Genomic DNA, 18735 nt, shown 5'->3' with positions numbered 1-18735 from the left:
TTATGTGAGAGAAAAGATAAATGGAGAGGTGGGGGATAGTGAGGTAGAGAGAGACTTGCAAACCTGCTTCAGAAGCATTCCCCCCAGCAGGTGGGTAGCAGAGGCTCAAACCCAGGCCCTTGTACATGGTCATGAGTGCACTTAACCAGGTGCACCACCACCCAGCCCCCAACATTTTTATCTTTGGATATAAACTGTCTGCTTTAAGATTTTAAAACCTTTCCATTCCATCGAGAGCCTGTGAGCACCCCAGGAGTTAGCACAGTGCCCAGAGCATTGAACTTGAAAGCTATTTTTGGTGCACCCATGTAGTGCTGGAGACAGATAGAACTCAAGGTCTGATGTTTGGTAAGGCATGCATTTTACTCATGGAGCCATTTCCCAAGTCCTGAAACACCTATGTTTTATTTTGTAGTTTACATAACTGCAGTTTTAGGTTTGTTATTTTTCCTTCTCACCAATACATATTCTTGTGGTTTAACCAATCTCAAACATTCATTGGCATTAGGTATCTATTTTTCCAAAGACATTTCTCATTTCTGCTTAATAATTCACATTAATGAGTTAATGACTGACACTAATTATTTCATTGTTATTTGTATACTTTGAAGTTTTAATCCCAACAAAATTATAATCTACTGTAATGCTTAAATGAAGAAGTAAATGTAGTTAACATCAACGTTTCTTGTGTCTGGCTTTTCCTTCAAACCGTTCATCTTGAGGTGATATCACCATACACTTATACTGAGTATCAATTTCTTTGAAAGATTTGATAGGTTTTGAACATGGCAAACAAGGGTCAGGACATCCAAGAAGCCACTAAGGGTTAATTTTAGTACATCCAAAGTGTATTGTCTAGTTAAAAAGTAACTAGTGGGAAGTTAGTAGCACAGCGGGTTAAGCGCAGGTGGCGCAAAGCACAAGGACTGGCATAAGGATCCCCCGGCTCCCCACCTGCAGGGGAGTTGCTTCACAGGCGGTGAAGCAGGTCTGCAGGTGTCTATCTTTCTCTCCTCCTCTCTGTCTTCCCCTCCTCTCTCCATTTCTCTCTGTCCTATCCAACAACAATAATATCTACAACAATAAAACAACAAGGGCAACAAAAGGGAATAAATAAATAAAATAAATATTTTTTAAAAAAAGAAAAAATAAAGAAAATTTAAAAAAAAAGTAACTAGTGGTTGTGCAGTGCGTTAAGTGCAGGTGGTGCAATGCGCAAGGACCCTCGTGAGGATCCTGGTTCGAGACCCGGCTCCCCATCTGCACAGGAGTCGCTTCACAGGCAGTAAAGCAGGTCTGCAGGTGTCTTTCTCTCCCCCTCTCTGTCTTCCCCTTCTCTCTCCATTTCTCTCTGTCCTAGCCAACAACAATGACAATAATAACAACAACATTACAACAACAATAAAAACAAGGGCAAAGAAAGGGAAATAAATATTTAAAAAAATCTTTTTAAAAAGTAATTAGCTGGTGGAAGAGATAGCATAATGGTTATGTAAAGAGTTTGGGTTTTGCTCTAACGTCTCAGGTTCAGTACACTCTCCCCCACCCCAACCTCCCTCACGCACACATCCCCTAAACCGAGCCGAGCAGTGCTCTAGTTTTTCTCTCTACATCTCTCTTCCATTAAAATAAAACTGATTAAAATATTTTTTCAAGTAAATACTATCTCCTCATGACCCATAGATAACTGACTAGTAGATCACATGTCTTACTATACATGTGGCCCTGAATTTCATTCCCTGCACAATGTGGGAGCAACAAAATGGCACTGGGGGAGCTCCATAAATAGTGAAATGAAGAACTATTAGAAGCATCACAGGGCATACTTTCTAATTTACAGCAAGGTAAATAGTTCTACTTTTTCTTTTCTCTTTCTTTTTTTAACCAGAGCACTGTTCAGCTCCAGTTATTGTGTTCTGGGGGGTGGGGGTGGGGTTGAATCTGAGACTTTGAAGCCTCAGGCATGAAAGTCTTTATGCATAACCATTTTGCTGTCTACCCTCTGCCCTATTTTTTCCAATTTTCTAAGTGGAGGAATTAGAAAAGAGTCATGCAGTTCTTCCAATCAGTCACAGCCTGGCTGTAATGTGGAGTTTATGCTAGATTTCAGGCATCAGCTATCTCATTATTGTCATAGTGCAATAAATGTCCTACTTAGAAGCAATACTTAAACTTACATGTGTATACTAAACAAACTTATGATGGGCGTAGCGGATTTCAGTTAACCGTTTAATGAATGAGTTTCAAGAGCAGACAGTGTTTTAATGCATACTTATTAAAGGTTATAAATACCTGAAAATATGTTCAAAGTCTGTTTCTGTACTCTCATATCTTCCTTGGTTGATTGAGGGAGATCTTCTAGATATAGTTCTGAATCTCATTTGAGTCACTATTTTTGCTAAAGTTAAAGATGTGCAGTTGTGAATGATCACAGCACCTTTAGTATTATTCTTTTTTTTTTTTAAAGATTTTATTTATTCATGAGAAAGACAGGAAGAGAGAGAGAACCAGACATCACTCTGGTATATGTGCTGCCAGGGATTGAACCCAGGACCTCATGCTTGAGAATCCAATGCTTTATCCATTGTGCTACTTCTCGGACCACCAGTATTGTTCTTAATTATACTATTAGCTTATGTTTATAATTTGTATTGGGGAATCCAAAATAACAAAAATACTGATTAATGAGATCACCTGTTATTGTATAAGAGTATATTCTAGGGAATCAGGTGGTAGCACAGCGGGTTAAGTGCACGTGGTGCGAAGCACAAGGACCTGAGTAAGGATCCCGTTTCAAGCCCCGGCTCCCCACCTGCAGGAGGGTTGCTTCACAGGCGGTGAAGTAGTTCTGCAGGTGTCTGTCTCTCTCCCCCCCCCCCCCCCGTCTTCCCCTCCTCTCTCCATTTCTCTCTGTCCTATCTAACAACAATGACATCAATAACAACAACAATAATAACTACAACAACAATAAAAAACAAGGGCAACAAAAGGGAAAATAAATGAATATTTTTTTTAAAAAGAGTATATTCTAAATAGACCTAATAAAGAAGGAGATCTTGGAGATAATATATATAATATAAAAGACTTCAGTGTCTGAGGCTCTGACGTTCCAGGCTTGATCTCTAGCACCAAGCTGTAAGCCAAATGTGAGTAGTGATTTTAAAAAGAATGAAAGACAAAGTTTCTTTGTTGATTTGGAAACGTGGTCATAATAGTTTAAATCTCTTAGAACCGAAGTAAGAAAGGTGAAACTTTAAATCAGTGTTGCAGGTAAAGTGTTTTCCTGTGTTTTATGACATTCTGCCCTTTGAAGTAACAAAAACTCTACATATCACAAGATTTAAACTTAATAAATTGTATACTGCCTATAACTGAAGAATAATTGAAAGTTTACATTATGATTAGATCAGACTTTTTTTGTTTGTCTGTTTTAACCAGAACACTCCATAGCTGGCTTGTGGTGGTGTGGGGGGTTGAACCTGGGACTTGAAAGCCTCAGGCATGAAAGTCTCTTTGTATAACCATTATGCTATCCCCCCACAGATCAGACTGTCTGTTCTGAACAAATTACAGAAACTATTGAATTTCTGCTTGCTATAGAAATACTTTGAAGAATGTGTAACAAATAACTTTATACTCTCATTTCTAAATCTGTACTTGAAAAGGTTTTAATTTAATCATTTATAAGATGAAGGTTTTTTTTGAGAAGATGACAAAAGTGGTATTTAAAGGATACATGAACATTTTTAAGTAGTTGTATTTATTTTATTAGGTGAAGAATATTTATTTACTCTTTTCCTAATCATTTACCTATGTAGGCATTAATTCATGGACTAAACAGACATTACTACTCCATTACTATTAACTATCGGAAAAATGAACTCGAACAGAAGGTAAGTTTAAATTTTTACTTTAGAAGAGGAATATATCTTTTTTCAACCTTTTGAATTCTTGTCTGGTATATTTGGATTTGAATTTTTTAATGATGCCAGGTTTATAGCTGGGGAATTCAGTGCCTGCATGAATCCACTGCTACCAGCAAGCCATTATTTCCTTTTTCCTCTTCCTACCACCTTCTCTCTCTCCCTCTCTCTCCCCCCCCCCTCTTCCCTCTCTCTCTCTCTCCCCCCCTTTCTCTCTCTCTCCCCTCCCTCTCCCCTCCCTCTCCCCCTCCCTCTCCCCCTCTCCCCTCCTCTCTCTCTCTCTTTCTCTGTAGTTGAGAGGGGAAGGAGGATATTGAGAGGGGTAAGGAAAGAGACACCTATAAGCACTGCTTCACTGCTTGTGAACCCTGGTCCTTACACATAGTAATGTGTGCAGTGTACCAGATGCACCACTGCTTGACTCCTTGAATTTGAATTATTATCCTCTTTCATGCATTCCAAAATTGCTTTTTATTCTTGACAAATTACAACATTAAAATAATTATTTCGGGGAGTTGGGTGATAGCACAGCAGGTAAAGTGCAGGTGGCACAAAGCACAAGGACCAGTGTAAGGATCCTGGTTTGAGCCTCCAGCTCCCCACTTGCAGGGGAGTCGCTTCACAAGTAGTGAAGCAGGTCTGCAGGTGCCTATCTTTCTCTTCCCCTCTCTGTCTTCCGCTCCTCACTCTATTTCTCTCTGTCCTATCCAACAATGACAACATCAACAACAAAAATAACTACAATTAAAAAAAGGGAATAAATAAATAAAAATTAATTATTTCATTGAACATTTTAATGGACATTTTACTTTATTGGCTGACAGTAAGAGAGGAAATAGGAAGCAAACATCACCATTTTGACGCTATGCTAAATTATAACCCCCTAGTTTTGTTATTCTTACGACTGATTATCTTTTTCAGTAAGATGACTTTCAGTAACTAAATTACTAAATAAGTAGCTTCATAAATTTGAGAGGACAGGTTACATTATAATTGTGTGGTACTTTAAAGTGTGCCATGCTTCCTAAGGTTAAAGGCTTGTCAAAAGGATATTTATAGCTAAATTTGTACACCTTTTGTATCTCAGTTTTCAAATTTTATTATTTTTTAAGTTACCTGTCATCTTGGTATATTAGCATTGTTTTGCTTTTATTATTTAGAATTACTTTAAATATGATTTTCCCTTACCTAATGCCAAATATTTAGATTTAATTTTTGAAATTATAATCTAAACTGCTTTCATTTCCTTTGCTGTATATTATATCATCCTCACAGATTAGCTGTTTTGCTTTGTTGTTTTCCTGAGAAAGGCTAATTTTTTTTTTTTTTTTTTAAAGAACGAAGCCTTTTAAGGGGCCAGGTGGTGGTGCACCTGGTTAAGCATACATTTTACAGTGTTCAAGGATATGGGTTCAGGTCTTCACCCCCACCTGCATGGCAAAACCCTTGTGAGTGGTGAAGCAGGTATTTCTGTGTCTGTCCCCCACCACCCCCTTCCTCTCCATTTCTGACTGTAAATAAAGATAATAAAAAATTAAACTTTACTTTTGATATAGGAAAAAATTCAGTTTTCCACACTTATTTGTAAGTAACTTTATAGCATAGGTAGTGGTAGCTACTTAAAAAACTCTATATTTTCTAGAATACTATAAGTGGAGAATTTGGCAAGCCATTAAAAAAAAAATTACAACAAGGGCAACAAAGGGGAATGAATATATATATTTCCCCCAAACTACTCTTATCATCATGGGCACAAAGAGGGAGAGCCTTGAGATGTGAAAATGCACCCCTTTCACAGCAAGTCCTGTGAATCAGTAATTCTTCAATAAAGTGGCTAAATAAATATACTGGTTCTAGTGGCAAAGCATGATCATTCTGTAGATCTTTTTTTTTTTTTTAAACATTCTGTAATTTTATCAGTCATTCTGAGACTCATTATTGATGATAATTCTTATTTGAAGAGCATTTCAGAGCTCAGACTTTGAGGGAAAACTGTTTTGGGAACCCTGTAAAATTTCTTAGGAGATAGAACACATGCCTTCCATATATGAGGCCTTAGGTTTGATTCCTGGCACACATGAACACAACAAAGACAAAAATTGTTTGAAAAGCCTTTGATGGTGGAATAGTTCTATGGGTGTGTGTGTGTGTGTGTGTGTGTGTGTGTGTGTGTGTGTGTGTGTGTGTGTGTGTGTGTTTCTCTTACAAGCAGACGTGCATGAGACCCTAGTCAACACACACACACACACACACACATTTTAAAACTTTAGACTTAAAATTTAGAAACTTCTAAGAATATGTACTCAGAATTGGTAATCTAATTTCAGAAACAATAAGTTGAAGAGTTTTAGTTCTATAGTTACTTAGATGGTCTTATCCCAAGTTGCTCTTACGACTACAAACTGGATGAATCTGATCATTTTTTTAGTTTCAGTGATTTAATTCTGACTGAAGAATTTTAATTTTTTTCTTTTTTTAAATTTTTATATATTTATTTTCCCTTTTGTTACCCTTGTTGTTTTTATTGTTGTTGTAATTACTGTTTTTATTGTCATTGTTGGATAGGACAGAGAGAAATGGAGAGAGTAGGGGAAGACAAAGAGTGGAAGAGAAAGTTAGACACCTGAAGACCTGCTTCATCACTTGTGAAGCGACTACCCTGCAGGTGGGGATCGGGGGGCTCTAACCGGGATCCTTACGCTGGTCCTTGAATTTGCACTATGTGTACTTAACCCGCTGCACTACCGCATGACTTCCGAATTTTAATTTTTTAATTAGATTTGAAAAAAAGTAGAAATTATTCAAAATGATCCTTTACTTCATAGATATAGATTTTGGGTAACTCATACTAAAATCAAAATTAAATTAATTAATTCCAATGCTTTCTCTGAAGTAGTTTCTCAGGACAAGTAAAAGATATATCCTCAATACAGGAAAAAAAATTTTTTTAATATCTTTTCAGATGTTGCTAAATTTGCATAAGAAGAGTTGGATGGAAGGCTTGACACTTCAGGACTACAGTGAACACTGTAAACACAATGAGTCAGTGGTGAAAGAGATGTTGGAGTTAGCCAAGAATTATAATAAGGTAAAACTTAATTCCAGTGTTTATTTAAAATGTGGACTAATTTGTAGATAGTTCAACTGATAACATTTTATTTTCCAACTTTTTTGACAAAAATTCACATAAAGAGTAGATTTTACATTTTGACCCAGTACATGCAAATACATACTTATATGTGTATGTATAATTATAATATTTGCTTTTATTGTATGTGTTATATTGTCCTTGCTTTCTCTCTCTCTCTTTTTTTAATTGGAAGTTTAATGGTTTACAGTGTAGTCACTGACACAAGAGTACAATTTCTCATCGACTATGAAAGTTATCTGCAGAAAATGCTCACATTTAACTCAGTTTTATTTTTCAATTAAGAAGTTGAAAACCTGCAACTTATAAATCTTACATATTGCGCATTGTTTACAAAATACTCATTAATTTTTTAAATATTTATTTTATTTATTTATTCCCTTTTGCTGCCCTTGTTGTTTTATTGTTGTAGTTATTATTATTGTTGTCATTGTTGGATAGGACAGAGAGAAATGGAGAGAGGAGGGGAAGACAGAGAGGAGGAGAGAAAGATAGACACCTGCAGACCTGCTTCACCGCCTGTGAAGCGACTCTCCTGCAGGTGGGGAGCCGGGGTTCGAACTGGGATCCTTATGCCGGTCCTTGTGCTTTGCGCCACCTGCGCTTAACCCGCTGCGCTACAGCCCGACTCCCTATTCATTAATTTTTATGCATGTTGCAGTGGGAAGCAAAAAAAATAAGTTCATAAATAACCAGAATTTCAGGTAGAAATTGGAAAGAACCAGACAGCGCTCTTGGCACATGTGCTACTGGGGATAGAACTCACTGGGGATAGAACTCAGGACCTCATGCTTGAGAGTCCAAAGCTTTATCACTGCACCACCTCCCAGACCACCCTCTTTCAATTTTTTTAAAAAGATATTTAAAAATATTTATTCCCTTTTGTGCCCTTGTGTTTATTGTTGTACTTATTGTTGTTGCTATTGATGTCATTGTTGTTGGATTGGGCAGAGAGAAATGGAGAGAGAAGGGGAAGAGAAAGACACCTGCAGACCTGATTCACCACTTGTGAAGTGACTCCCCTGCAGGTGCGGAGCCAAACTCAAACCAGGAACCTTACGCCTATCCTTGCACTTTGTGCCACCTGCGCTTAACCTGCTGCGCTACCACCTGACTCCCCTCTTTCAATTAAAAAAAAAAAATTTTTATTTTCTTTATTTTGACAAGAGAGGGAGACACACAGAGAGAAAGAGACCAGAGCACTGCTTAGCTTTGGCTTTTGGTGTTGTAGAGGATTGAACTTGGGGCTTTGGAGTCTCAGGCATGAAACCCTTTTTGCTTAACCATTATGCTATCCCCCACCCTTCTTTTTCAATTTTAAATGCACATAATTCTTTAAGCCAACATGTTCTCTTTTAAGGGCTTCCAATGGACAATAAAATTCATTGAGCACCAAACGAGAGAAATATCTACAGCTTTCTTTTATATATAAAATTTTAAATCAGATAACAATATGGAAAGTCTCTACCATGTTATCTTCTCTTCCTTTTTCAAAGATATGTCTTCATCTCATATATAGCTCAACATAGTATGTTAATCGTGTCATCTCTGAATGAGCTCTATGGGAATTCTATTCTTTATGTAAATCGAATTATTTTCATCCTTTGCACTAAGCAACTGTTACTTATATCTGATTGTGTTAGCTCAGAGTAACAATGGCAACAGAAAAAAAGGCATATCTATTACAAGGCCAGTTATGAAACTTTGAAGTCATCATAGACACATACCTAAAAGCTTTTGTTCTTTTTTCCTTGTGTTGATTTTTTTTTCTTTAGATATCTTCCATGAGTCAGCATGACTGTTAGAGTTATAACTATCCCATCTGAGTTCCAGGATGGGGGTGGTGGGTGGGAGCTGTCAGTTTACTTTTAAGATCCTTTCCACAAGTTCACCTAGCACTTCTGATTAGATCAGAACATGATCAAATGGTAGCCTTATTTTGCAAAGGCTATATAATAATCTGGGAGCATTGCTGCCTTTAACAAAATGAGGCATGTATGTATGAGACATGAAGAAAGAGAAGATGTTTATTTATTTATTTATTCCCTTTTGTTGCCTTTGTTTTACTTTTGTAGTGATTATTGATATCGTTGTTGTTGGATAGGACAGAGAGAAATGGAGAGAGGTGGGGAAGACAGGAGGGAGAGAAAGATAGATAACCTGTAGACCTGCTTCACTGCTTGTGAAGCGACTTCCCAGCAGGTGGGGATTCGGGGGCTCGAACCAGGATCCTTATGCCGGTCCTTGCTTTGTGCCACGTGTGCTTAACCCACTGAGCTACCTCCTGACTCCCTCCAAGTCCGTACTTTTATACATTCCCTTTTGTGTCCCTGCCTCAAGCTGATGTCATTTGTATAGTAATAGTCCCAAACTTCTATTGGGGTCACAATATATGTATATAAACACACATACTTATATATATGCACATTCATGTCATTTTTTTAATTTTCTTATTTTATTAGTTAGTGAGTTACAAAATTATTGTAAGATAACAAGGGTATAATTTCACACCTTTCCCAACACCAGAGTTCTGTGTCCCCATTCCCTCCATTGGAAACTACATTAGTTCTCCCAGGATCACAAATATGATCTTTATTTTATATGACTGTTTTGTGTAATTTTATTTATTTATTTTTAAAAGATTTATTAATAAGAAAGGAGGGGGGAGAGAGAGAGAGAGAGCAAGCTTGAGAGATTGAGAACCAGACAGTACTCTGGTACATGTGCTGCCAGGGACCAGACCACTATAATTTTATTTTTTATTAATTAATTTCTTGTTATTAATGGTTTGTTGCAAGATTATAATGTTTAGTTCCATACCATGTGTAATTATATCTTAAAATTTGATTCCCCATATATTTTTTATTTTTATTATCTTTATTTATTTATTTATTGGATAGAGACAACCAGAAATAAAGAGGGAAAGGGGTTATGGAGAGGGAGAGAGACAGAGAAACACCTGTAACATTGCTTCACCACTGGAAAAGCTTTCCCACTGCAAGTGGGATTGGGGCCTCAAACACAGGCCCATGCACATTGTAACATGTGTGCTCAACTAGGTACGCCACCACCCAGCTCCAAATCCCCCATATTTTTAAGAAAGAGTTTAGTGTTTAATACACTTAATAAATCATGGTTTGATTAAGAATGTACCTTTTTTTTTTAATGTACCATTTTTAAAAGTAATGGTTGCTTAAATCCATGAATTTTACTTCAAGACTTAAGTCATAATTTCATTGTTCAATTATGCTATTCTCTATCATTCTTTGTATATGTGCTTTTCTGTATCCCAGAAGTAACAGCAAGTAAAGCTAAACATGAGCTCCTTACAAACCAAAAATCATCTTACTCAGAGTGAGTACTTAGTAGTAGCTATTGTATGTGTAAAATGATGAATATTCAGGGCTGGATGGTATCAAGCTTTGTTGAGCATGTGTGTTACAATGTGTAGAGACCAGAGTTCAAACTCCCCAGTCCCCACCAGAAGTGGAAACTTCACAGGCTGAAGTGCTGCAGGTCTCTCTCTTCCCCCTTTAGCTCCCTCTTCCTTCTTGATTTCTGTTTCTATCCAATAAATAAATAAATAATTCTACAACTAATGAAAGTTTTACTGTTGTAAATATGTATAGACTGTAGTGAAGTGTTATAGCTACTTCAAAAGGAGAGCTAGAAAATTTTCCGTTGTAGAAGTATTTCTAGAATTATTATGTGGTACTTACTTGGAAGTGCCTAGTATCTTTATATGTACATTATGAGCTTCCCTAGTTTTAAAAACACTCAACAATGTAATATTATAAAAGTATGTTAATATTGAATTACTGATAGTTGTAGGTGAACCTGCTTAATATCCTTGCCCCTCATATCTCTTAGACTTTCTGTTTTCTACTTGCCTTATCTTTAATTTTGTTTTCATGAGTGCTAAAACAGTTACTTCTTTTCTTAAATTTGACCTCTTCTTCCATAACCGTTGGCCTTGTAGCAAAAAAAAAGTGACAAGCACTGTCTTCTAAGTCAATAATTCCCCTTTTCAAGACAATTTAAAAATTACCTTACAGTTTATTTTAGAAAGCACCCACTTAGATGGGAGCATGGTATATTGTAGTGCAAATAAAAACAGCATGTCAAAGGGAAATAAGCCCATAGGATAGTCAAAAATATATGATATGAAATGAGAGACATTGTCATGAAGAAAAGGTATAAGGATTAGAAAACAGTTATTTGTGTGCCTCTATAAGTGTTCATAAAATTCAGGGAAACTGAATCAACTGGAATTATTCTGATATATTTTTTAAATTTTATTTATTTATTTATTCCTTTTGTTGCCCTTGTTGTTTTGTTGTTGTAGTTATTATTGATGTCGTTGTTGGATAGGACAGAGAGAAATGGAGAGAGGAGGGGAAGACAGAGAGGGGGAGAGAAAGACAGACACCTGCAGACCTGCTTCACCGCCTGTGAAGTGACTCCCCTGCAGGTGGGGAGACGGGGGCTCGAACCGGGATCCTTCCGCTGGTCCTTGTGCTTAGCGCCACCTGCGCTTAACCCGCTGCGCTACCGCCCGACTCCCTATTCTGATATTTTTTTAAGAATGAAAGTGCCAAAGATCCTAGCACTGTTTAGTAAAGGTTTATTAAGGAGTAAATTAATAGAATTAGGGATACAGGTTTTTCATTTGAGGAATTTTAGCAGCCCAGAAAAACAGAGAATGAGGTAAATGAATAAATTTGGTACAGACCTCTTTAAGAGACCAAATACCAAGAATTTCTTAGAACTGTTCAGACCATGCATGATGGGATAGCCATCTGGGGGTCTTTGTTGATAAACTGTTAAAAACGTTTCTAGTGTGAATAGCCACAAACATTTTCAGTGCTTTTTTGTTGGTTGAGTAGACCGAAGAGCATGAATGCAAAAGCAAAATTTGACGCCAAATCACAGAAGTTGCCATAAACACAGAAGTTCCCTAGTGAGGACACCGCCTATGCTTGAATTTCATTTGTTTCTGCTGCTACTATTTCTTAATTTTTCCTGGTTTAGTAGCCAGATTAGAACTATGAATGAAGAGAACTTGGTCTTGCCCAGATGGTAGATGTGATGATATAGGTAACTTAGTAGATAGAGAAAATATTTAGGATTTTGATATTATGATCTGGTCTATCTCAGAATGTGAAAGAGGGTTTACTCTTTTGTCATGGAGGTTTACAACCTTAGTATATGCCTAAATCTACAGCTGCTCCTCATTTTCCAGATGGCATCTATGGCTGGGAGTACTTTTTACCATCTGTACTTCTCAAAGAGTTTGTGAACTCTCTTAATTATTGGAAATGGAAAAACTAATTGGTAAAATGGTTAAGTGATGTAAAAGATTTAAGATTTTTGAGTCAGAACTTATTTTGTTTAGCCTTTCATATAAGATCAATGTTTTAAGTGTTCTTGACCTTCATCTTTGCATATCTATCATCTCTGAGATTTGCAGTGCTCCCTAATAACTATTTTATACCTAAATTTACATTTTGAGCCAAAATCTATAAACTTACTTTTTATAGGCATGAACATTGTGAATCCAAGCTTAGATTGTTCCATTGATTAATATACTTTTTTTAAACTTAATTTTTATTTTTTTATTATTTTTTAATATTTCCTTTTGCTACCCTTGTTTTATTGTTATAGTTCTTATTGTTGTTGATGTCATTGTTGGATAGGACAGAGAGAAATGGAGAGAGGAGGGGGAGAGAAAGATAGAAGACACCTGCAGACCTGACTCACTGCCTGTGACGTGACTCCCCTGCAGGTGGGGAGCCTGGGTTCCAACCGGGATTCTTAGGCTGGTCCTTGCGCTTTGCACCACGTGCTGTTAACCCGCTGCGCTACCACCCGACTCCAATTTTTATTATTTTTTTAAGATTATAGAATATCCTTCCATACCACACTCACCACCAAAGTTCTGTGCCCCTAATGCCATGGCCCTCGCTGACAAACACCATAGTTCTCACAGAATTGATTAATAGTCTTTCAAGTCATGATTTATAAATCTAATTTAGAAAGACAAATGTTTTAGGTGTTGCCAATGTTTCCATTTATGTAAAACATTCAGATAGTGGGAGAATAATTTCTCATGTAGGAAGTTTTTTTTTTTTTTTTTTAACTAGCTGAAAATAATAGGATTGACATCTGACTCCAAAAATGAACATATTCTCTGTCTAGAGGCTTCTAGGTTTAGAGTGTTATTAACTTATTTCTCACCTACCCCTCCCATTTTATGAGTCATAAATATATTTCCTAAAAATGTATGTAAATAAATATCCTCTTATAGTCAGTAGATACAATACTCATTTACCATCTTTTCTCTTTAGGCATGTTCTATTGGGGGAAATTCTCTAGATAGTTTGTCCATTTATAAAATTAGACACTTGCCATCTTTGCTCATTTTCAAGTTCTCTGTTTACACAACTATTAAGAAGGTGTGAAATGCAGCCAAACTTCCCAGTTTATGGGAAATGTCTGATGACTGCATTTTCTACATGTTCATTGTTCACACATGAAGAAATTTGGCAGCTGCAAGATTATTAAGTTTAGAGTATCCAAATCTAACCCTCACTGGGATTTTGGTTTCCTGCTTTCTGCCACCACCCTTTTGTAACCTTGTTGATAAGTGCTGTGGTGGTTTTTTTTTGTTTGTTTGTTTTTTAAGATTAGGGATCCTCAATTTCTACACTTCAGATATTATGAGTAAATCACACAATATGAGCTCACCTGAAGAAGAGTCCTATCTTTAGGCATTAATACACCCAAACCACTAAGAAAGCAGTTTCTTAAAGTTAGAATTCTCACTTACAAAGAGGTTTTGTAATGATGCAGTGATGCCATAATGGGAGAAAACAGGGCATTGTGGCAGTTAATCTGTTGTACCCACTGTACTTATCTCGGTCTTTTTTTTTCACTAGAAAATATATGACCATACATATAAACTAGTAGGACTCAGAAAATAGTTTCTAAAAACTTAATTTATTTTGAATCTGAGACCTCAGCCTTAGGCATGAGATTTTTTTTCTTTTTTTTTCTTTAACTGAAAGCATCATTTTTGTTCAGAATATATCTTTTCCATTTTTCAGTGAGATTACAAAGCACATACAAATAGATTGCTTAAGGCGTCAAATTGCTTTCAATAAATGTCCTAATGTTTTTTCCAGCATCTTTTAAATCAGTCATGATCATTAAAAGGTCACAGCGGTAGCAGATATTTCCTAAAAGCTGTATAAAGTTGTGCTAAAAATAATTTCCCAAAGAAAATAGAAATTTTGATTTTATTGAACTAAATTACATACTGTATAAATGTTTTGCTTTAGTCATATATTAATAATGCTGTCTTACCAATTTTCATTCACATGTATTCACAATACTAATATTATGTTCATTTGTATGCATTCTACAAAGTACAGTATACACTATTACAGTTAGCCCATAGACATAATATATGCATGTGTTCACACACGCAGATACACATAACACATACTCCTTGAAGAAACCTTAGTAATTCATGCATTGTCATATATTAACTATCAACAGATAGTTGATATTTAAAGAAACTGATAAATGTTAAGATCAACTATAACATATTTTAGTTTTATACAGTTTTATTTGTTAGAAAGGATAGAGAAGGAAAGAGAATCAGAGCATCATTCTGGCACATGCAATACTGGGGATTAATCCCAAGACCTCTCAGTGTCTTACACACTTTGCTACCTTCCGAGACACTTAAATTACTCTTTTAAAATTAAAAGTGTTCCCCCTGCCCCGAGAAAATGCACAGACTGCATTCATTTATGTGTTTATGTATTCCCAACAGGATCATTGCTGGGTCTCAGTGCTGGCACTATGAATCTACCACTTCAGCGGCCTTCTTTTTTCTCCTTCCCCTATTTTATTGGATAGGACAGAAAAAAAAAAAAAAGGGAGGGGGGTAGTAGAGGAGAGAGAAAGAGACACCTACAGACCTGCTTCACCACTCGTGAAGTTTTACCCCTTGCAGATGGGGAGCGGGGTCTCAAACCTGTGTCCTTGCTCATGGTCAATGCGTGTGCTTAACCAGCTTTGGCCACCATTCTATGCTTTTATAGATTTACATATGTGGAGTTGTTAGAGGTGAAAGTGATACGATTTACTAATAATAAAGGATCAAAAGCTTTCAGCTACTTTCACCCCCAAGTGCCACCAGAAATTAAATAGATACTGAATGCATAGAGGTTTGATAGACAAGAAAGGGCAGGCAAAGAAATCGAAGTTGGAGAACTATATTCGAAAATAGGACAAAGAAGATAGGACTTCTTTCTCTTCAAGGTTAATCACCCCTCATAGAATTCAGTAGTAGTTCCCAAATAGCTAACACTACCATTTGTGGCCCCGTTTTATATTTTCAGTGTCATACTTCTGTATTTCTTAAGTCTGTGTTTCTCCCCACCCCCCACATAGACTTACATGTTGACTGATAAGAGAAAGAGAATCAGAGCATTACTGTGGCATATATGAAGCCAGGGATCAAACTTGAGACCTTGTGCTTGAGAGTCCAGTGCTTTACCCACTGTACTATCTCCCAGACCATCTTAATTCTGTTTTTGAAATGATAACAGTGTTATTTAAAAAGTTACTTTGTTGGGAGTCAGGCGGTAGAGTAGGGTTAAGCGCATGTGGCACAAAGCGCAAGGTAAGGATCCCCACCTGCAGGGGATTCGCTTCACAAGCGGTGAAGCAGGCCTGTAGGTGTCTATCTTTCTCTCCCCCTCTGCCTTCCCCTCCTCTCTCCATTTCTCTGTCCTATCCAACAGCAATGACATCAATAACAATAATAACTACAATAATGGAAAAACAACAAGGGCAACAAAAGGGAAAGTAAATAAATATTTTAAAAATATATATTCTGGGAGGTCAGGCTGTAGTGGAACGGGTTAAGTGCACATAGCGCGAAACTCAAGGTGTAAGGATCCCGGTTCCAGCCCCGACTCCCCACCTGAAGGGGCGGGGGGTCGCTTCACAAGCGTGAAGCAGGTCTTCAGGTGTCTATCTTTCTCTCCCCCTCTCTGTCTTCCCCATCTCTCTCCATTTCTCTCTGTCCTATCCAGAAATAATGACAGCAATAATAATTGCAACAATGATAAAAACAAGGCTAATGAAAGGGAAAATAAATATTAAAAAAATATATATATATAGTCTACAAAAGGATATTTTGGTCATTGTTATTTTTTATGATTCTTCTGAAATGGGAAAAATAAAATTTGGAACTCAGTCCTTTGCGTTTCACTCACAGGCTGTAGAAGAAGAAGATAAGATGACACCTGAACAGCTGGCAATAAAGAATGTTGGCAAGCAGGTGAGGAGTACTGTAATAGGTTATGCAGTCACATAATAACATGCTTTTGTAGAGTTAAAACTATTTTCAGATTTTTTTTCTTTTCCTGTCTGTACACTCTACGTTTTTCTTCTGTCATGTAAATGTGATACTAACTTTGAAGGTCACTGAATATTTTATGTCAAGTTCTCTTTTCCATCTCTAGAGAAGTAAATAGTATACCTATGAGATACTGTCTTTAGTGAAAATAACTTACTACACATAAATTGAAACTTGAGTCCTTAGTTATTTTAAGTATTATGTTTACTTGAAGTAATATTACCCATAACAGGGATAAAATTAGAGGTTTCATATGTAGCAACTTTTAAAGTCATTTAATTTATCAACATGCATGTTTCAATATAGAGGTAATTTTCCTGAGAAAGCTTTATGAGTGCGCACTGTTGGGTCATACTGAGTGAAGAGAAAAGATTTCAAGCACTTCCTCTTTTTCTTCCAGGATAAAATATATATATTTAAGTTTCTATTTTTCTGAGTATGGGAGTTGGAGGAATACACCATCCAATTAAAAGAATCTACAGATTAATTAGACTGGTTTTTTTTTTTTAAGAATGTTGATTACATTTTTTTTTTCTTCATTTCATGGAACGTGGTTATCATACTGCTGATGTTGGCAGAATCTTGATATTTCAGATGCAAGACACTAAGCTGTCTTTGCTTTCAGCCATCCTACCATATGCTCTGATCCCATCACATCTCACAAGCTATGTAGCTTTGGGCCAGGACCATTCTTGGATGGGAAATCTCTTAAGAATCACCCAGCTGCCATAAGAAGTAATGTAGATAACTGAGGGGAGTGTTATCAGTTCACTACAAAACCAGTTGCTCCAACAGAGCAGTAGGGGCAAAGGGCTGACTTTAACTATAATTGGTGTAATAAATTCTCACTGCATTCTGAATATTATTATAACTCAAGGATCAAGAATCTTCCAAAACCAAAATGAATATAGATCATATTATTCTCTCAGTGTGTTATATAATCACTCTTGATGTCTTTTCCCACTACTTATTTTAGTTTAATACAAGGCTCACCAGCTTGGAGCCTTGTACGATATAGAATTAAGCAACACATTTTTAATACCTGACTCTTAGGCTATAGGTCCTTGAGGTAATTTTAATCTAATAGTAGCAAATGAAAGGTCTAAAGTAAAAGTGAAACTAAAAACTGTATAATTGGCAAAAGTTTAATCATCATAATAACTTTTTAAATAATAAAGCACTTGACTGGTTTGGCCTACTACATAACAAAAAACAAAACTGTCTGTAGTGGAATCTAATCAATATATTTTTCTCCTGCTAGTCTTTCTCAGTCTCTTTTCACCTGAAATGCACTCAAACTTATTTCTGAAATAAAGACAGTTTAATATTGTGGTCTAGTTATTTGAAATTATTTCTAGCATGTTGTATATCTGGGTTATTCAAGGAAATAAAATGTGTTGAGATAATAGTTTAGAGAAGAACAGCCAAAAAATAATTCCAGTGATGAACATTTGTTTAAAGTTAGAAATCTTGGATATTTTAGCAATGCCCATTGAAAATAATAATTTGATTGAAAATACTTTGTACAGTATAAATCTTTTATTTCAAGTTTTCAAATTAGGTAAAATACTTTATTTAGCACTACTTCCAAACATAAATCTAAGTTAAACATTTTTGTAATGCAATTTAAAGCTTTGTTTTTAAGTCAGGCATTTCAAGAACAGATTTGATCATTTTTAAGCTAAAGGATTCTATCTATGTACTTTTGTGCTACTTTTTAAAAAGACTACATGATATCTTGTTAATATTTTAGAATTGATCCAAATTGTATTTAAAATTTTAATTTATTAACCATAACTTTTTTGTTCAAGACTATTTCCTTAATCATTTAAAAGACTAGTCCTAAAATTGCATTATTCTATAAGAATTAAACTTATAGAAGTGATACAAATTTATAATCAATTTTTACCTTTGCATTTCTCTGCAAAGGTATTGTTACCCTTTAGACATTCAATATATATGAATAACAAATTGTACACACTTACTTGGGCATACTTGTTCACTCTTACGAATGCTATACTTAGTTTTTAATCAGTTGATTATGGACTTAGAATTCTTTCTTACTCTTTATGATTATTATAGGGTCATGGTATTGATATAAATCAGTTCATTATGCAGTCTTAAAATTTTTTAACAGATTCAGAAATTCTAAGAATATAGCAATATATTAGGAAAGCAAAGTTGATATATATATACTCAAACACATATATATCTTGGGCTCTTAATCT

General features: G+C 35.9%; 1 protein-coding gene across 1 annotated transcript in view; it reads left to right on the top strand.

The window, feature by feature from the left end:
* Positions 1-18735, top strand: part of PSMD14 (proteasome 26S subunit, non-ATPase 14) — a 109253-nt gene that overhangs the window by 90067 nt on the left and 451 nt on the right. The window contains exons 9-11 of the mRNA XM_016188448.2: positions 3819-3893; positions 6886-7011; positions 16367-16429. Coding sequence (XP_016043934.1) covers positions 3819-3893; positions 6886-7011; positions 16367-16429 — 264 coding nt within the window. The remainder of the gene's footprint in view (positions 1-3818; positions 3894-6885; positions 7012-16366; positions 16430-18735) is intronic.

The sequence above is a fragment of the Erinaceus europaeus genome, chromosome 18 (assembly GCF_950295315.1).
Source record: "Erinaceus europaeus chromosome 18, mEriEur2.1, whole genome shotgun sequence".
Taxonomy (NCBI): Eukaryota; Metazoa; Chordata; class Mammalia; order Eulipotyphla; family Erinaceidae; genus Erinaceus; species Erinaceus europaeus.
Note: the sequence above shows the minus strand (reverse complement) of the source record. Positions and strands in the feature narration are given on the sequence as shown.